This window comes from Desmodus rotundus, chromosome 7 (genome assembly GCF_022682495.2).
Source record: "Desmodus rotundus isolate HL8 chromosome 7, HLdesRot8A.1, whole genome shotgun sequence".
Lineage (NCBI taxonomy): Eukaryota > Metazoa > Chordata > Mammalia > Chiroptera > Phyllostomidae > Desmodus > Desmodus rotundus.
The window spans coordinates 111,637,308-111,656,980 of record NC_071393.1 but is presented as its reverse complement, the minus strand read 5'-3'; the positions used below and the strand labels follow the sequence as shown (position 1 = coordinate 111,656,980).

Here is a 19,673-nt window from a genome sequence, read left to right as displayed (position 1 = left end):
AACCCAGTAATTTGATTGGACTTGGGGACCTTTGTATCCAGAGTTTACCTACTAAAAGTCAGCACAATACAGTGAAAACAGCAATAGATTAGAAATCAGAATTGAATTCCAGTTCCATTTTTGTTTCTTACTAGTTGTGTGACCCCGACTAAGTCATTTCACCTCAATTACTTACCCCCATCTGTAAATGAGGGGCTATACCAGAGTGTGGGTCTGAGGACCACTCCTGTGAGAACCCCCGGAAGTGCTTATCCTCACGGAATGGCCACTGGGCCGGGGCCTGAGCACCTTCATTGTTAGCAAACCCCTGTGATTCTTAGCTCTCTGCAGTCGAGAATCACTGGGTAAGACGATCTTGAGAGGGTATCTCAGACGGGGGACATGGTCAGATCCTAAATGCCTTCTTTCTAGTCCAAGTGCTGGTTCAGTGGTAAATCATAGTTTATGTAGATATCAAACCCTTCTCTCCCCTTTGTTTTCTCACCAAAGATGTTGACCCATTTTCCTCTCACTCATAACTAACCAACCAAGGCTAAAATACAACATCCTGTCCAACCTTCACTCTCAAGTGAGCCAAATAAATGTCAGCGTCCTTGACTCTCAGGTCACTGCCTGTCCAAGAGATCTTGTAGCTGTTTCCTATGCTGTTTTCCAACTGAGAACACTTTTCTTCCCCAGCCCGACAATGAGGGCTTCAGTGTGGCTCCAAAGCCTTGTGTCTCTTCTACTTCCTGCAACAGCTGAGATTTCTCTAGAAATCTCTCATCCACATATTTGCCCTGGTTTACTTAACAAGTTAGAGCTGGAAGGGTCACTGCATAAGATTTTGTACCAGACAGTGTGTAAAAATAAAACTAGTCAGAGCCGGAGGAGAATGACAGAGGAGATAAAACACTGGTGAAATGAGTGGCCCGTTAAAGGGGAAGTCAGCTAAACATTCTGTGAGCAAACCGGCCGTCATTCAGGCCCCCATGGCCAGGGATCGTGATCCTCAAAGAGAGAAACAAGGATGTGTACTGTTTTCCATGAAAACAAATGTACTCGATTTACAGTAGCATTCTTTATTCACAGATACGTCTTCTCTACTTTTTGGTGTTAAGGTTCCTTTTCCTTTTGGAAATGGCGGTAACACTTAATTTTACAACTTTACTTGATGAAAATCGATATCTAAACCCTTATGGTGGTTCCCCCACCTTTGTTTTATTTTTATTTCAGTTTGAACTTGTATTGACCCCACGTGGTTGCAAATCTTCTAGGAAAAACTGACTTCCCCCCTCAGCAGAGATACATGGCCTGTTGCAGCCAGGGTTTCTGAAAGGGAGACCCCATCAGGACCCTGGAACAACCGTACTGATGCATTTTTAACTGGCGATTTCCAATGGAACTTCTGCAAGGGAAAGTTTTGTCTACTTGAGCCCATTCAAAAGCAGTGATTTTGTTTTTTTTAGTACACTGGCTTTTTTCAAAGGGAGCCCCATGACGTTCGTTTGTCAGTAGGTGGTGGGAAGGCATTGATGTTCCTGTCTCAGATGTAGGGGCAGAAACGGGAAGTGTGCCTGTGGGTATCCGCGCTGTTCTTTCGGAGGGAGCTGTCCTTACACCCTGTGGGTCCCAGCGCAGGGTGTGCACGTGCTCTTATTGCATACCTGCAGGTAGGATTTCCTCAGATTTTAATACATGTACCTAAAAACACATCTTTTTTTAAGAGTCACCCTTCTGGGTTCCCCTTTTATACATTGCCCCCATCTGCTCAATACCTGGTAGAGCACTTCTGATGGAAGAGTGTGGGCAGGGGGTTGGATTTCACACTTGAGCAGCTCTGAAAGGGAGTAAACATTTATACCCAAGGCAATGTACTTGGCTGGGATTCTCTGTTCCCTTTGCTATTTCTGCAGATATTTATGCTTAAAAAATAGTTTTTCCCACCCCTGCAGCCCAGCCAAACTTCTCCTCTGGCTAGATCCAGTCACACACACACATGCACACATGCGCACACATGTCTCCTTGCCTAAAAACAGCAGATGAGCTGGGGTGGAAAACAAAAGAACAAACACAGAGACCTGGAACTGTGTTACAAAGGGAGAAAGCTCATTTTTAAATGAGACGGCTAAGCCTAAACTCCTCCGTGAGGGACCTGGGAGTAGGGACATGCACGACGATGACTTACATCGGGTAAAACATCATCTCTGAGTAATTCTTTGGGTGAATATGGATATAGACCTGACATTCACTTTTTTTTTCAGATTTTTAAATTTACTTTTAGAGAGAGGGGAAGGGAGGGAGGGAGAGAGGGAGAGAACATTGATGTAAGTGAGAAACATCCATTGTTTGCCTCTCTCATAGGCAAACAATCGATGTTGTTTAACCAGGGACTGAACCCCCAACCAGGGACCAAACCTGCAACCCAGGCCTGTGCCCTGACTGGGAATTGAGCCAGTGACCCTTTACTCACCCAATCAAGTGAGCCACACCAGTAAGGGCTATGTGTGACATTCTGGTACCAAATCTACCCTTCAGCTTATCTGGGAGAAAAGATTTATCATTTTTTTTTCCTTAAAGTTATTCATTAAGCCTTTGCAACCACAGAGGGGAGAACTTAAGACTTGTGGAAGATGACAACAAAGATTGTTTATCCTTCCCCTCAGCCAAAGCCCCCATGCTGCCTCTTCCCTTGAAGCAGCTGCAGAATCCCTCTCTCACTCTGCCCAGCTCCATGTTTAGGGCTTGGCTCACTTACACAAAGGAATCCCAACTAGGATTTCAAGGGAAGCCCAGTTCCCGCTGTCCCATAGCCCCCAGCCGGCTGGCTCTACCAAAAGGTCGTCCTGTATTCAGTACCCTTACAGTGCTTCTATATAAGTATCTGCTTATAATTGTAAAGTTTGATGCTGTTCAAACGGACAATTATTAATACATTAACAGAACTACTAACTGCAAAATTCAGCTTCTGTGGGGAAGAGTGATTCTAAATAAGCAGTATGCCCTTCCTCAAGACTGGGTTCATGTGTGAATACAAGGAGTGTGCATCCTTCTTTCTTTTTCTCTCTTTCAAAATTAGTGTATTGAACGTGCATGTGCCAAGAGTTGACCTTGCCTCTGAGGGTACACAGCTTTGACTCAGTCACAGCACGCAAGGGGCCCATCCCCAAGGACCCACACACGCAGAACGCAGACAGTGCCAGGTGCCACTGTGGGCTGACCCAGGGAAGCGGGGCCAATCGAGGCTGGGGTGTCAGGAAGTCTCCAGAGTGATGGCGTTTACCTTTTAAAATGCAAAATGGACACTGAAAGAAGAATTATATTGCCAGAGAGGAAACACTGAATATTCCCAAGATGGGAAACAACCTAGGACTTTGAGGAAAGCCTAAGAATTCAAATAAGGATCAGGAGCTTGAGTAATATTGGCCCCATCAACAATTTATGTCTCTTATCAGTCTCTTCCCTGTAATGTCAGGGTGCCTTCTAAGTGGGAGATGAAAATATTGTTATAAAGCCCATTTAAATAAACCTTCTGGATGAAAAAGTCACCTCTTTCCAATTTGTTGAAATAAGAGAGTCATAATATTTATTTCATCAAGGGAGTATGAAGCTTAGTTGGGATTAATTTACTCCTTCTAGGGCACTTAAAAATTTACATAATCCCATATGTGGTTTGTAGGAATGGACTTCACAAGGTTTTGATGAGAAATAGTATGAATGGTTCATCAAGTTTTTTCATCATTCTTTCCATATAACCACCCTCACTCTGGCTTCCCCAGTCCCGCATTACAAGGCACCAGGTTCCCGTGCCAGCTTCCCCTGGAAAGGCCCCGGCCAGCCCAGGCTGGGTGCTGCTGCCTCATGCAGCACCACAGGACCTCCCTGGGCCTCTAGCGCACTTGACTCACGATGCTCACACACCAGCTACTGTGTACATGGTTATCTATTTCCCCAAGTTGACTGTGAACAACGACAGGGCATCAGCTTACTCATATTTCGAATCTCTTACAAGTGTCTTACACGGTAACTAGCGGAGAAGAGGTGATTAAATAATGAGTTTGTCAAGTGAATGGGTACACAGAGCCTATGCTCTCGTTGCAAGGCAAAAACCAACCCATGTCTTCTGAACATGTGACCTGCCCTCCTGGTTTTCTTCTCTTGCTGTTCATCCTCACCCTAGCACCGTCCCTTTCCTTTCTTAGTACCCGAATTTCACCTATTTCAGGCAGGGGTTTCCACACCGGGCTATATAGTAAAATCACTTGGAGCAACTTTACAAATAAAATATACACTGACACTTGGCCTCACAAGCAGAAAATTTGATTTAATTTGTCCAGGTGGGGCCCTGGCATCAGTGTTTTATAAACGCTCCTGTGATGGGTCTAACATGCACCCAGGCTTCAGAAACACTGATTTCAAGTGATCCTCAAGTCCCACCTTCTTCCGGAAAGACTGATGTGCCTCTGAGGAGCTGACCTTCCTCGGGATTCACGGCAGTTGCAGTTTTAGCCAGCCATTAGGTAACCAATCGTGTGACAGTCGGCGGTATTAGTTTGGCCTGTAGCTGCTGCACTTTGTTTTGAGCACTCGTGAGTGTATGTGCCTGCAGGTATGCATGTGCCTGCACACCTCGATCACCGCTCGTACTAGACCAGAAGAAACCTGAAGGCAGGAACTGGCTTTGACTTCTTTACATCCCCACGCCACACACATGGCGAACCAAATCATACTTTCAGTTATTTAACAACACCAAGCCACTAAAAAACAAAAACAAAAATCCCTAGTAGTGGCTGTTTTAATTCAACTCTAAGGACATGTCTTTGGTAAGAATAAAAATGTTGCAAAAAGGGTGGGGCAGGATTGAAGCAGAGAAGGAAAAGAGTAAATAAAAGTCAAATGGAAAAAAAGCTAAATTAGTCCAAAAGAAAATGCTTCCCAGCTTCTTAAGAGAATTTTTACAAACACTGAAGCAGAATAAACAAGAGAATTAACTTGGCTTGTGCCCTGATAAGGAGGTTTCTTCCTTGGTTATATAATTTTACAACATTTCCAGGGCGTAAAGAAAATAACCAGCCAGGGAAGAGTCCTTCCCTTGGACTATACAATTCATCTCCTGGGTTAACCAGCTTATAGATCTGCTCAGCTTGATCCGACCCTCTTCCAGCCCTGTGATCTCAGACTAAGCCTCACTTTCAAGAGCCCTGGCGCGAGCTCAATGCCATAGAAACACGATAAAACATAACCTTTGGTCCATAACCTTCATTCCTTGGTGTGGTGGCCTCTGCTTGAGCACTGAGAGAGAAAAAAAGAAGAAGAAGACAAAAGCCATACCTGGCATCTTTCCCTGGTAGCTGGTGTTCCACAGCCTGCCTATGGAATGATCTAGGCACATTTCCTTACTAAGCAGTGTTAGAAAGAAGTATTTTTGGAGCAATTACCTTAAACACACATATCCCACAAAAGGTTTATCTTCATCTGGCTTCTCTGCTTTGTCATGAAGTAAGGCCACAGGAAAGGCTCAATGAATCACTGAGCACACCCTCTGGTCAGGCAAGATCAGGCCATCAGGTAGAGAGGTGCTTTCTATATCGAACTTTGTCCTAGTCATCAGGCCACAAATGTAACAACTGGTCCCAAAAGGCAGGCAAATTTCTGTAGATGGATGAAACAGCCGTTCTTTTGCCTGGGCTGGCCATTTTAACGCTGGTCATACTTTACTTTGATTTCTCATTATTATTCCAAACATGATTCAAAAGCATTTAACTCTGCTATTGATTGATTAGTAACGATAGTAACACGTTGTCCTTTACAGACTAAGATAACACCACCGACCCGTCCAATAGGACATGAGTTGATAGACTGTCACTGATCCACCCACGCTTTGCTCCGGCTTCTTCTCGTCACCGGTGGCCTGCATTTGACCATATGATCCAAGAGCCAACAGCCACCAAAACATTCCAGTCACCAAAGAGACAAAAAATAATAGCATTTGTCCTACTAGCCACTTCCTATTGACACTAACAAAGTAGAAATCACTGGTGAATTTATTAAAACAAATGAAAAAGAAAAATATGGCTCTAACTTCTTTATTTACTAATAAATGTTAACTAGAATTAGTAAAACTGGCTCATGGGAGCCTGGAATCCATGATACCACATACAATGGACCGAATCACAGAATCAGCACGTGCCATCTAAAGTCTGAGCAGAGGGAAACTACAAGTTGTCAGGGAGTGTGGTTAAGGATCCCTGAAAATGACTGAGTCGGCGTGGGCGCACTGGGATCTCGCTTCCTCAGGTACGAGTTCGGGTACCGGTGCTTGATGATCCTTAACCATGTGCCTCGTAGCTGCGAGCACGGTTTATTTAACAAAATTTACAACCTAGGGCACAGACCAAAGGTCGTTAGGTCCTGCAGGAGTATTTTCGGATGTGTTCTGCTGAAAAGAGAAGTAGGTAATGAGCACGCCAGGGCCTGAAAACTCAAGAATGTTCCCCTAAATGAAAACAAGCAGCTCCATCTTCTCAGAACATGGCTGAGTCCATCATCGAGCTGGAATGTTATTTACACAGTCCCGAGCAAACCAGGAAGAATCCTCTGGTCTGTAACCAAGGGCACTTGGAAAGTTATGTCTGGAACAGGCAAAGGCTCATGTCTGTTTTTGATGATTCCTGACTCCTTGAAAAAGAGCCAATTTACCTAATGCAGGTAAAGGGCAACAACTCCCTTCCCGCCACCTCTGCTGGAAGGACCACCAGCGTAACAGTTCATGCCTCCTTAATTAATAGCTCGGATTTGTTATGTGTCTAGCAAAATAGGCAAAGTCGGGTTCTGTATTCTGCCCCATCCAACAAATCGGAATTATTACCCTGCCTTCCTTCTCCTTCCGCTTGCAGGGGAGGTCTTGGTGGAACCTGGTCCATAAGCAGTGTAAAGCTGAAGTGGGACATCAGGAAAAATAAGTTTCCTAATTAGGAGACATCTTAGCAAAGAGGTCAGACAGTGGTGGTCCTTTCTTTGGATGCGAAGGGAAGATGAAGAAAGGGACAGAAATTAACCCTTCCAGGTGAAAGGGGGAAATTCTCATTTGAGGCCAAGACAGAAACCATAAATAAGGAGTTCTGAGAAAGTCATCCTTTTGGAGGTCTCTCTAGCATCATCCAGTACTTTGAACTATTTGCTGGTTTATGAGTTCATGCCAAAGTACCCAGGATCTGGGGAAGAGTTTATTCACTTGGCAAGGTCTATCTCACCACAGGTTTTTTTTTAAGAAGAAGCACCATTTAATTTGTACATGAATTATCTAGCACTCAACAAACAGGGTGATCGTTCACCCTTTACACATAGAGAATTTGAGATCCCTAGAGGTATATACCTTGGTCACTTATAAGCTATGGGCCAAATATCAGGAGGCATGCTACCTCTCCGGGGTCTATTCTTACAGTTTTTCCCTCTGTGTGACTTGTCTCCCCACTTCATTTTAACTACTGTTGGAGCAGACAGGGATGCTGGGTTTCCCCAGCCCCCGCTACTTTCTGTCAGTGTTGGACCAGAACAGACAACGTGGCCGTGCAGTCACAGAACTTTGTCAAAGCACTCACCTGTCTTCTCTCTGAACCAAGGTGCTGGAAAATCAGCCGAGTAGTCACACTGTGGCTCCAGGTGTTTCCTAGTGCAGCTGTCACACAGCTGGGTCCAGAAGTGCCTGCAATGAAGCGGGGCATAACTGTGATTACGGATGCCCCTCTCGTGATGGTGTTTCACGTACACGCAAGTCCGGTCATTGCTCATTGCTTAGCAAGTTCCTGGAGGCTCAGTTCATTGCCACAGAAGTTGACAAATTAGGGAGGAGAGGGGCTAAGGAATATGAGACTGAAAATAAAAGGCAGCACAAGTTTCCTTCGGCCCACTGCTGGGCTTAAAGGAAACAGGTCTGTAACAGTAAGAGGTCGCACGGCGAGGCGGTTTGGAACCATTGCTCATAATAAGTCAAGTCACTCAACATCTATGGCAGAAAGGCAAAGTGGTGCTACATAGAATAAGAGCTGGTTATGAAATAGTCTGTGAGACTTCTTTATGGCTTGATAAAAATTTGAACTCAGTTTTCCTTATCAATATAGAAATGGTGGCACACACACCCGGAAGAGGAATCTGAAAGGTCTCACCATTTCTTATCTCTGTATTAGACATCCTTATCCCAAGAGAAACATTCTTTTACCATCTAAGACTTTCCTAAAAGGGGAGGATCTGAGGCAAACATCTGAGTTTCTAGTTTCCCCCACGCAGTACTTCGGCTACCATCGCATACCTCCAGAGCTACACTGATGCCTCTTGACATTACCAGGAGGAAACCATTTCTGCTCGCCTCCTCTTCTTCCTTCTTAGAGGCAGGTGGACAGGGGCCGTCATTTACTAGACAGCCTTTGCTACCTTATCTCGGTTTCCTCCAAACTTGGGTGCCCACTTTTGGCCAGGCCCTGGGAGGAATCCTAGTCTTAGGGAGGCATATTGTCCTTTGTGCGTGAGGATAAAATACTAAGTGTCAGACAATACTTGGTCATCTGCACCTGCGTCCTGCTCTGGCCCCGTCACTCTAAGCTTTCTCATTGGACAGTCTCCTCGTAATTTCCTGACTTCTCTGTTCTCAACCCCCCTGACCTCTTGTCAGCAGTTGATAAAGTCTCCCTCTCCTTTGACACCCAGTAGTCTGGCCTCTTCTGCTTCTCCTTCTACCGTGTTGATTGCTTTCCCTTCTATTTTTCTTCTCCTTCTATTCTTAGAGGGTGGACTTCATGAGCTGGCCATGATCAAAATGTTTCCTACATTTTGTGCCTCCAGTGACTAGGAAATAAGTCAATACAGAGGCCAGGTGTTTACATTTTTAACACGTAGACAGTCTTTACAACCACAAAAAAAGATACACACTCTTCCATTTTTCTTTAAAAAATCTCGGTCTATTTTTCCTTTTTCCTTTGATAGACACATTAATAGAGAAGCGTTTTCTGCTGTAAGAACACCAACAGTGCAAGGGCACGAGCAACTGATTTTCCTTTTGTGCATTTTTATGAAACAGCGTTATTGAGATAATTCACACATCATACAGTCTACCCATTTAAAGTTCAATGGTTTTTACTGTGTGCAGAATTGTTCAACCATCACCACAACTTTAGACCATGTCATCTCCCCAAAAGGAAGCCCCACACCTCTTAATGGTGAGTCTCTGGCCCTTCATTCCTGCTCCCAGCCCCAGGCAACCACTAATCTTCGTTGGTTTACTCTGAAGCGTTAGGAGAGAATGGGGAGTAGTGGAGACTGCGGTGAACTAGAGAATTCATCTCAGATCTCAAGGGGGAATCCCCTGTTCAGCTCCAACGGCTGTTATCATGTGAAAAAATGAGTTCATAGTCAGCCACATCTTTTGTTGCTTAAAACAGTTGCCAGAAATCAACATTTTAAGTACAATCTCCTGATTTTTAAATGTTGGCTTAGTTATTTAATTTTTTAAAACATGCAGATAAGCATGCTTATGAGTCAGGTATGACTCACTCTCACCAAGCGTGCCATGTCTGTGCCATGTGGATGAGCTCTAAGCCTTGGTCTCAGCCTCCGACTCGCCTCGGCACCTGTCCACCGGTTTGAACCACAAGAACAGTAAGCCTGACGTAGTGAATTTTAGCACTATAAATTCCCTATCTTCCAATAAAGCTCCCATCTTCCTGTAGAGACTTACTCTTCCTGTCCCTGTTTTAGGCCTTCCATTTAATCTGGTTTGAAACCTCAGGTCTATTTTTAAAATTCTCCTTCTCCCATACTCCTCACTTCCAATAAATGGTAAAGTTCTATTGGCTTACCTGTGAAATCTCACCTGTGTCCCTTCCCTACCCTCCATCTTTCCTACCCCAACCTTTGATCAGACCCACATGGGCTCTCACTTGGGGATGAAGCTCTAGCTTCCTACCTGAGCTCCACACCGCTGTCAGTCTTTCGCTACTAGAAGCCCATCCTCTGCTCTACTGCCTGGTTAACCTTCCTAAGCACACTACCCTGCCATTTATGATCAGCGCGCTCAGAAGCTTTCAACGGCCACCAAGTGCCTTCAAGTGGTTCTAAACTCCTAAGACTGGCATTCAAGGCTCTTCAGCCTATGCCCAAGCTGCCTTTCCACACTGTCCCACTTCACGTGGATTTTGCTCCAATTTACCACTTCTTCTCCACAGCCCCTCCACACCTGGAATGCCTCTGTGTCCACATGTTGTCCTCAAGATTACTTCCTTCGTGCCGCTTCCCTGATCATCACAGAAATAAGTTTTCCACCTCAAACCCCCATATTTTCACTCTCTCATGTTACTGCCTTTGCCTATTTTATGGTCTATAACTTGTGTGCTTTTCTAATCACCCCTAATATATATTTCAAGAGACCCAAATCCACGTCTGATTTGTGCTAGTATGCCTGAATCTCTTCACATGAGGTCTGAGACACAGAGGGTGCTTAATAAATACTGGCTGAAAAAATAGTTGTTAATAAGTTATTCTTACTGAAAATTGACCCATGTTATGGGCTTATTTTAGCAGCAGATCTACTTCTTAATTCTATCTTGCTTAAGCTAAAGTTAATAGGTTTGCATTTTTCAAGCAGACTCTAGAAGCTTGTTGCTTAGATGCCTGCTAAGTGATAGGATGAAGTGAGTCCGGGCCTTAAAGTTTGCCAAGGAAAAGCTACCTGTGATTCATTAGAAGATGCTAATTAGTTAAGCACTCAAAACTTTTTCTTGGTAATAAAACTATATGATAGCCCCAGGTTTGGAAGATGTTTTCAGAAATCAGAGCCACATTGGGCTCGTAGCCACTATTTAAAGAATTCCATGTTCCTAAATGGTGCTTAAAAATACCATATAATTTGCTGTTGTCTGCACAGGTAAATTCAGGTCCTAACGAAGGGCCATGGGGGCCAATGACCATGGAAAAGTCCCCAGTGGAAACCCTGAGTGGGCAAGCTTGAGGAGATAAGTTATCAGGAGTGCTTACAGACATTAAGCCACCTACAACAGCAAAAACAGCAAGGCCTTGAACGTTGATGATAAGGAAGGACAATATTTTTAAAGTATTATACGCTAAGCACTAGGTAAGCCCTTTATATGGGGAGCCTTTTATATCTTGTTTGAGCTGCATATCTTAGTTCCATCTTTTTACAACCTCACAGCCACTCCGTGAGATAGGTAATATCATCCCTATTGACAGACTAAGTCTGCGGGAGATTAAGTAACTACCCCAAGGTCACATGGTTGGGTAACGACAGAGCCAGCGTTGGAGACCAGGCTGATAGGAGCTTAACCTCTTCTCCAATGTGCGTTCTCTAGGCTCATTATGTCAAATAGGCTGCCACTTTGCTGGCCAGGCAGGCCCCCAGGAAGGGCCTGAAGAGCCCAAAGGCCCATCTTGGGGAAGACACTAATGGGGTGTGTTGTGAGCATCTTATCACTCAACTCCGCTGCCACTCAGGCTCCACACTCAGCTTCCTCTTCTGATGTGCAGTGATAACCCAGGGCAAGGGGCTTCCAGAAAGACGTGCATGTCCTGGCTTGACAAGGTATTCCATCTTGCTCACCTGGCCCGGCAGCTGGATGCATGCAAATCACGTGGCCTAAAACTGACCCTCTCTGGTTGAAGGTTTAACAACCTGATGGCAATTAGAAAGTTATTTCACTTAATAGGGTCTCAAATATGGGAAACAAATGAAGGGCGCTGACAGGTGGTGGAATCACTTGAGTGAGAATTGGGAGAAGGGAAGTGGGGAAGCTGTCAGTCACTATACACTTGTAACTTCTTTTCCAACTGGAAAACAAAATGGTCTCATGTCTTTGCAGCGTTCCTATGGGAGGGCTGGTATAAATGATCATTAATGCTGTTTATGGGAAATTGAAGGTAGAAGGAATTTGCTTACTGGCTCTTAAGAAAGGTGATTTCCTGCCCAATGACCTAATTGGTCAGGAAATAGATAAGTGAATCTTGTCTATGCTCATTTTAAGCGGAAATTCTAGAAATTGGGGCACTCACTCCCTCTCTCCTTTCTGATGACTGTGATATTTAGACCTGCCAAGGCAATATGACTTCATTGTGCTGGAATTAGGTTGATTTCAACACAAATTAAAAAGTCAAATAAATGAGCTGGGTTTTAAAAATATTTTCATTATTGGGGATTTTTCATTGTCACAGGGTTGAGCCTGCAGTGTCTGAATAAACGACGCAGAGAAATCTCATTGATTTCCTGTGAAGTCAGGTCTCTCCAAAGACTGTGGGAACATTCATTCCCCACTCTCTCAGAGGCTCTTTTAGGTAAGTCAAAGCATGTTCCCGTTCTGTGTTTGCTTACCCATCTGTAAAATGTGAATAATAACTCTTGCCTCCAGGCAACCAAAGGTTCTTGGTGACCCTTAGTTGAAGATACTCAGTGTGTATAAATGACAGAAACAATGACGATCAAACCCTACAGATACAATCTGGGAAGAAAAGGAGTTTAATCATCATCTTCTACATTGTTTATTCTGCTAATAATGAGGCAAGCTAGTAAAGTTCTGTAATGAAGTGGTTAAAACAACAGGATTTGGATTCCAGAATCTCTTCCGTAACTACATACTATCTTTTGGATCCAATCCCCTACTCCTTTGGAGTGGGAGTAGGTGACGAAGACAGATTTCTCACAAGGCAAGGGGCTTTCTCTCTGCTATGCACACACAGGGTGTGTAGTCTTGTGCAATCAGAGTGGAGGAGGATAATCAGGTTGCTATGCAGCCTTGATTTCCAAAAAGGTAATGGGCCTCTGGTACCAACCTGTGTCAGTATTTAGAAGGGGCCTGTTGGAGAGCCTTCAATGAGGAAGCTTCTTCTCTGAAAACATTTCAATTTATGACTCCTGTGGCTAAGCATTTCTACGAGGTCAAAGTGAATCTCTAGTACATAACATAAAAGTGTCTGCTGTGCAGAAAAAGGGTCAACTTGAAAAGAGTAGGCTTTTCCATGTTAAAATAAATTAAAGCGTAAACAGAGCAGTGACTCCCAGAATAGGAACACGAGGGAAGGAAAAGTTCAGGGCTTAAGAGGGCTGGATATTCTGGACATTTGGTCCCTCCTGTCCCTTCAGATGAAAGGCGACTTAATGAGACTAGAAAGAGGAAATTTAAAAGAAAGACAAATAGTTTGAGGACTGAAAAGGAAGATGGTATGTTGCCATTGGAACTGACATTCTCTTTCTTACCTCCTGTCTTCCTGTTCTAAAGCATGTTCTATACAGCCCACGACCGCAGTGGTCAGCTGTTGGCTGGGAGGCAGGGCCCTGGAGTTCTATTTCTGGCTTGGATGTGGGCCTTTAGCGAGACCAGGTGGGAGAAGCAGAGCGATCAGAGAACATCAGAGTAGGCCCTGGTAATGACCAGTATTTTTACCTCTCTGGCCTCCAGGTCCATGACAAGAAACGTTTCTTCAAAATGATCTCAAAAAGTGCCTGCCTGTACTAAGAACTTTGAATCTGTGGAATTTTGATGACAAGAAATTAGTTCCTCATTCTGGACCTCCCTTTTTCCAGGAAGTTTAAGAATGCTCTACTCCAGCAATTTTCAACCTTTTTCATCTCATGGCACACATAAACTAATTACTAAACTTCTGTGGCATACCAAAAAATATATTTTTTGCCAATCTGACAAAAAATGAGTATACTTTTAATTGATTTACAAAAACCATAATACTAATTACCTACCATTTTTGCTCCAAAGTGACTTTTTAAAAAATCAGGTGCCTATACTTCTATATAAGGATTTCTGTTACCAGGAATTAATCGATCAGGTGCAACCATATTATGCAGCATGACCAGTAAGCTACAGCTCTATAATATGGCTTATGTATTTATGGTTCCAGACAGGGCATTTGCACTGATTGGCTATTGTTGCATTGGCCATTGTCACTTTTTTATCTGACACTCTAAGGGAGGTCAGTGGCCCTGCCTAACAGTCAGGTATTACATGTTTTAAACATTTTTGTGGCATAGAGGTTGAAAATTGCTGCTCTACTCCACGTGCTATCTTTGAATGGCTGTGACCGACCCAGCACCCATTTAAGCCTGAAGAGAGAACGGATGCGTAGTTCTTTTTCTGGGAAATTTCTCTCCAGATGAGGCTGTTTCTTAGTCTGTCCTACCTACTAAAACCTTGTGATGGGCGAACCTTTGTTGGCCAGTGGCCAAGACCTAGCACACACAACTTCATAGTAACAAAGCTTAAAGATGGGAGTTTGAGCAAGAGAGCAGAGATCGGAAGGGAATTATCGTTCATTAAATCCAGTTCTCCTGCTTAAAACCAGGGCTGTGGAACTGCTGAGCGTCAGCACATGTTTTTCGGTGGGTCATTCATCTGAATTGGGGAAGCGACTGAGAATCTCGGTTAGCCCCAACGGGAAGATGAAGTAGGGAAATATTTAGAGCTGCTCTGTCCTAAATTTCCCAGAGTATCCTAGACTACCTCTGTGAGTGGATCATTAGCTCTTGTTCTACTCAATGCAGAAAGGCAGCATTTCAGCAACCAGTGTTAAAGAGGGTGGAAGGGGTGTAAAAGAGGGAGAAGGACTGCCTGGCATGGGCTATTTCTAGAAGAAGCACTCAAGATGACTTCACACTCTGAGAGGCCATAGGACAAAGGTATCACATAGGCTCAGACATCTATCCTCCAGCCAAGTGAATTTCCTCAGGGGCCTGTGGTTCACTAACTGAACCTGTGAACCAGCTGTATTTAGTGTGCACTCTACTTCCTTGGGCCTCTAAAATTGACAATGGTCTGTAGGTCAAGTTCCAACGGAAGTGACATTTCTGACCTAGCTCTATAAATAGAGCACTGGAAAAAACCCATCAGCTGCAAATGGCCCAGGGACCACACGCTATCTATTAAGCAAGTAACCGCAGTCTTTGTGCTGCCATTTTAGATGAGAAAAAAAAAATCTTTTGTTATTTATAATCTTCAGAGCTTTGAGATCCTCAAAATACTTTAAAGCTATTAGTTTTCTTTCAGATTTACAAATAAAGGATCTGAGGCATAAAACCACATAATAACTGCCTCAATATCATCTGCCTCCTGGGGAAGGCATCTGGCCTGGTAAAGAGTAAGTCTCCTTCACTTTGGTAAAGTGGAAAATTTCATTTCCAGTGTCTCTCGGCCGGAGGTGAACGCAGCTCAGAGTCTTTACTTACACAACACACCTAGACCGATCCAAGTTTCCATACAGCTTGTTACTGAGGACGGTAAGAAATGTGAAGAAGACACGAAAAGGCGGGGCAGTCAGAACCTTTGGAACGCAAGAGCCAGGGTTGGATTACTCTTCTGCAGCAGAAGGTAGAGACAGGGTTAGCTAATCACTGGGATAGATTGGTATGCACCAGCGGAAACACTGAAACCACTCAGGTGGGTTTTGTGGGGGGAGAAAATACTCTAACTTTCCCAGAGTCTTAGAACGGTTATAAAAGTTATTGTCCAACCAGGACACTTTTGAAAGTGAAACTGGGATATTTTGATAATTATCCTGGGGTGACAGATACATCAGGAGTATCGTGGGCAAACCAAGATGTACCGTCACCCTACAGAGGTAGCATGTAGCAAATGTCCAAAATCAGCATGAGGATGCTCACCCTACAGGAAAATGGTCAGTCTTGCCCCAGCTAGTGTGGCTCAGTGGATTGAGTGCCAGCCTGTGAACCAAAGGGTCGCAGGTTCAATTCCCAGTCAGGGCATATGCCTGGGTTGCAGGCCAGGTCCCCAGCAGGGGGTACATGAGGGACAACCACACATTGATGTTTCTCTCTCTCTTTCTCCCTCCCTTCCCCTCTCTCTAAAAATAAATAAATAAAGTGTTAAAAAGAAAGAAAGGAAGAAAATGGTCAGTCTAGAATCCACCTCATTTATTGACCAAAGGTTCTACAAGGCGTACTGTGTGGGACTTCTCTGCTACTTTTGCTGTGACAGGACCATCTTTGAAGATAGCTAGGAAAACAACAATAGGCTTGAACTAGGGTGTCTGAAGAGAAAGAAGCAATTTCCTCTCCACCTGGCTCAGCTTCCAACGTTCCCCAGGAGGCCAAGGCTCTGAATCCTTTCTCTAGTAATAACACAGCTTTCCTCCTGCTATCTTCTATTTTAGGGGGAAAATATCCTGAATGGTGACCTTGTAGCTCAGTCTCCTGACCCTTTGAAAAGAACTCTTTAATTAAAAATAAATTCACTTGCTAGAGAAAACACATACTATCCTTAAGTAAACACTAACAAAATAAGACAAAGAAAGCCAAACCCCAACCCTTTAAGGGAATTAAGCTGCAGCATTTTCTTTTTGAATTTAGGCCTCGTTCAATGTAAGCCAGGAAGACGCTTATGTGAGGCGGGTTTTCTTTCACAACGGCGCGCTCTGCCTGTTCACTGTATGTCTCTGAACCCCTCCAGTCGTGCCCATCAGTGGTCACGGCACGAGCTTTGCTTGTCTACTCCCATTGCAGAATCTGAGGCAGCTAGATTCTGATATGCTCATCATCTCATTTGTGGACCACCGGGCATTTTTTCAAGTGACTTTTTTTTTCTTCTGGCTGCAGCGGAAGAAATACTTATTCTGATTTCAGATGGTTTATTGTCTTGACTTCTGGGAAAAGAATCACATTCAGATGCGTGCAATCAGGCCACGGCCTTCGGAGAAAGCTGGGAAGAGGAAAAAGTGGCATATCCTTTATCGGTTTTAAACTATCGTGGAGTAATATTTGGTAGCTTTACATAGCCAAGGAATGGGTCTGCACAATGAGTAAGAAGGTGATAGCCCACTTGACTTAGGGGCAAAGGAGCACACTAACAGTCATAAGGGTCTGTCTTTGGGAAATCAGCACCAGGCAAGCCTAGGACCCGAGAGGCCTTGGCTGACGCATGGCTGGGCCCAGGCACATCTGCTTTTGCTTCAGGCTGGCCCTGGATCACTGCCTCTTTGCAAGTAACAGGGACAGAAAGGAAAAAGAAATGCTGCTTATCAGGAAATCTGTTCCTGAAGAAAAACATTTCTGTGAAAACATCAGTGGCTTAAAATATCATTAATGCGGAAAGACATTTCAACTCAATGCACTGTCTAATCCTAGACTGGACTCTAGATCCAAAAAAGAAGGCAAAATTGCCAGAAGGACATTATTGGGCCACCTGGAAAAGTCTGAATATGTCTGGTGAGTTAGGTAACAGTATTATATTAATGTGAATTTCCTGGGGGAGATCACTATGTTGCAGTTATGTAAGAAAAGTTCTTGTTCTTTGGCGATAGATGCTAAAGTATATGGGAATGAAGGGTCATGATGTCTACAACTGACTCTCAAATGGTTCCGCAAAGATAGTAATAAATTAATATTATAAAAATACATTGATAACAATGACATGGGATAAAACAAATGTAGCAAAATGTTAACAATCTGTGTGAAACGTATATGGGAGTTAAACTCTTAAAAAAAAAAAAAAGTAGGTTGGCCTACCCTAAGAGTTGACCTGGGTCTCTGATATAAAATTAGGACATGGGTCCGAGCCGGTGTGGCTCGGTGTGTTAGAGCATCATTCCATGGATCGAAAGGCTGTGGTTCGATTCCCCATCAGGGTACATGCCCAGGTTGTGGGTTTGATCTCTGTTTAGTGTGCATGGGAGAAGGCAGCCAATTGATGTTTCTCTTTCTCTTTCCCACCCCCTCTCCCTCGTTCTCTCTCTCTGTCTCTCCCCCTTCCTTTCTCTCTAAAAGCAATGAAAAAGTGTCCTCAAGCGAGGATGAGAAAATTAAACCAGGAGATGGGATTGGCTCTCTGGAGAAATTTCTAGGGCATTGTTTTATATGTGTCTTTATGCATCAGAATTACCTGGTTTATTTTAAAAAAATGCAGACTCCTTGCCCCCATCCCACTAAAGAATCAGAATCTCTGAGGGGTGAACCCTAGCAGTCTGTTCTCTCAGATGATACCTATATGCCCCAAAGTTTGAAAGAAAAACGATCCACTAGGCATTTGCTGTTTTGCTTGCAGCTGTCAACTTCTCAGACCCCGTGGATGGTCCGTGCTCTGTCGCGGGCACGTTTGCATTAGAACATCTCCACCTGGTGTCTTGTGATGCGGTTCTGCATCCTTTTCATTGCAGAAGACACTACTCTGGTGAATGCTCTCTGGCCCAGTTGTTAAGACTCCTGTCTGCCAACTTTATCCCTCAACCCTCCTTCTCAAGGGGAATAGAGGAGAGAGGTAAACCCTCTTTTAAGATGCCATAATTCATCTGGTCAGAGTTATTCTTAGAGGAGCCACCCCAAACCCTAATTCACAAAGTGGAGGAGAGGCAACTGACAGCCTGTGGCACGAAACAGGGTGGGGCTAGTGATGGGGCCCCAGTTCCTGCTCAGGCAGAGACCCTCATTAAGGTCCCTCAGTCAGGATCCATGACCTGCATTTCTTCTGGATGGCAAATGTAGCTCAGCTGTTGGAGTTCAAGCTTTCCTTTGTTTCTTTAGTGACAAAAGGAACAGAGTGTAAGTAAGTACAGGAGTGAAGGGAATAAAGTGGGACAGCAGATAGAAGCCTCCAGGTGCCTTGAAAACTCCAGAGTGCTTAAGTGCACCTGATGAGTTCCACGTTAAGTACACGGACACATACTGCTTCCCTCTATCCCGCAACACTGGGATAATCCCTCTTCCCATTTCGTAGACAAAGAAGTGACTTGACAACCGGAAGCCACCTGGCCAGAGGCAAAGCTGGGGCCCGCACCCAGGAATTCTATGACTCTCCACTGTCCCAGCTGCCTCCCTTTTGGCATCAGAGATCACATCATTGTGGAGAATGCTTTTAATTATCACCTTGCCCAGAGCGCAGAGATTTATGGTTATGCTTTCCTCCGGCCCCATCTCAAGCACCCCTTTGGGAAGTGGAACGATCACGATAGAATGAGGATATTTGCAGGCGTGGGCGGGAATGGAATGCTGGCGTTGCACGTTTGTTGCCCCTGGAGGCTCTGAGCCGGGGGTGGGGATGAGGGTAAGAAGTAGACTGCTGAAGGGCCTGGCCAGGCATCCCAGGGTCCTCAGCACCCTAAGTTGCCAAGGGTTCTTTGGGTTTACTTTCCCAAACTGGTGAATTCAGCTTGGCTGCCAAGTTTCTTCATTTCAACTTGTGTTTCCCTGAACTCTGGGGTTAAGAGAAACTAAGTCAAAGCTGAGAGAAGCTGCTGCCCTTCTCCCTTTTGGGGGTGTGTATACACTCGTGGGCACATGTAACGCGAGCAACGCCCCCATGGCCGTCGTGCCTACGTAAGGCTCACAACAACCTGGAGGCTCGGGGAAGGGGGAACGCCGATTACGGCAGGGATTCCCAGTGACCCCCAGACCCCAAGCTGCAGGTCTGAACAATGTGCAGATTGAAGGGTGTGGGGGAATCTCAGGCAATGGAGTTAACTTTAACTCCCTCGAGTGTTCCTTCACCGAGGGCCCCAATTCCCAGGGGTGCAGCCTATACTTTCAGGCAGCAGACACGTGGTGGGAGAGGGACATGATGAGCAAAACATGCTGACGCTAGCAGGGCTATTTACACGGGGGGGACATGGTTTGGTGGCAGCAGGCAGTCAGTAGACATTTGTGAGGTGTGAGTTCTTAAGCAAAGCAATTTCCTTTTTCCTTG

At 44.6% G+C, this 19,673-nt stretch overlaps 1 protein-coding gene across 4 annotated transcripts in view; it reads right to left on the bottom strand.

The window, feature by feature from the left end:
* The window catches only part of RAD51B (RAD51 paralog B), a 515,100-nt gene that overhangs the window by 52,559 nt on the left and 442,868 nt on the right, over window positions 1–19,673 (bottom strand). For all 4 annotated transcript variants that reach the window (XM_045201893.2, XM_053928932.1, XM_024568299.3 and 1 more), the window contains one exon: window positions 7,581–7,684. In XM_045201893.2, coding sequence (XP_045057828.2) covers window positions 7,581–7,684 — 104 coding nt within the window. The remainder of the gene's footprint in view (window positions 1–7,580; window positions 7,685–19,673) is intronic.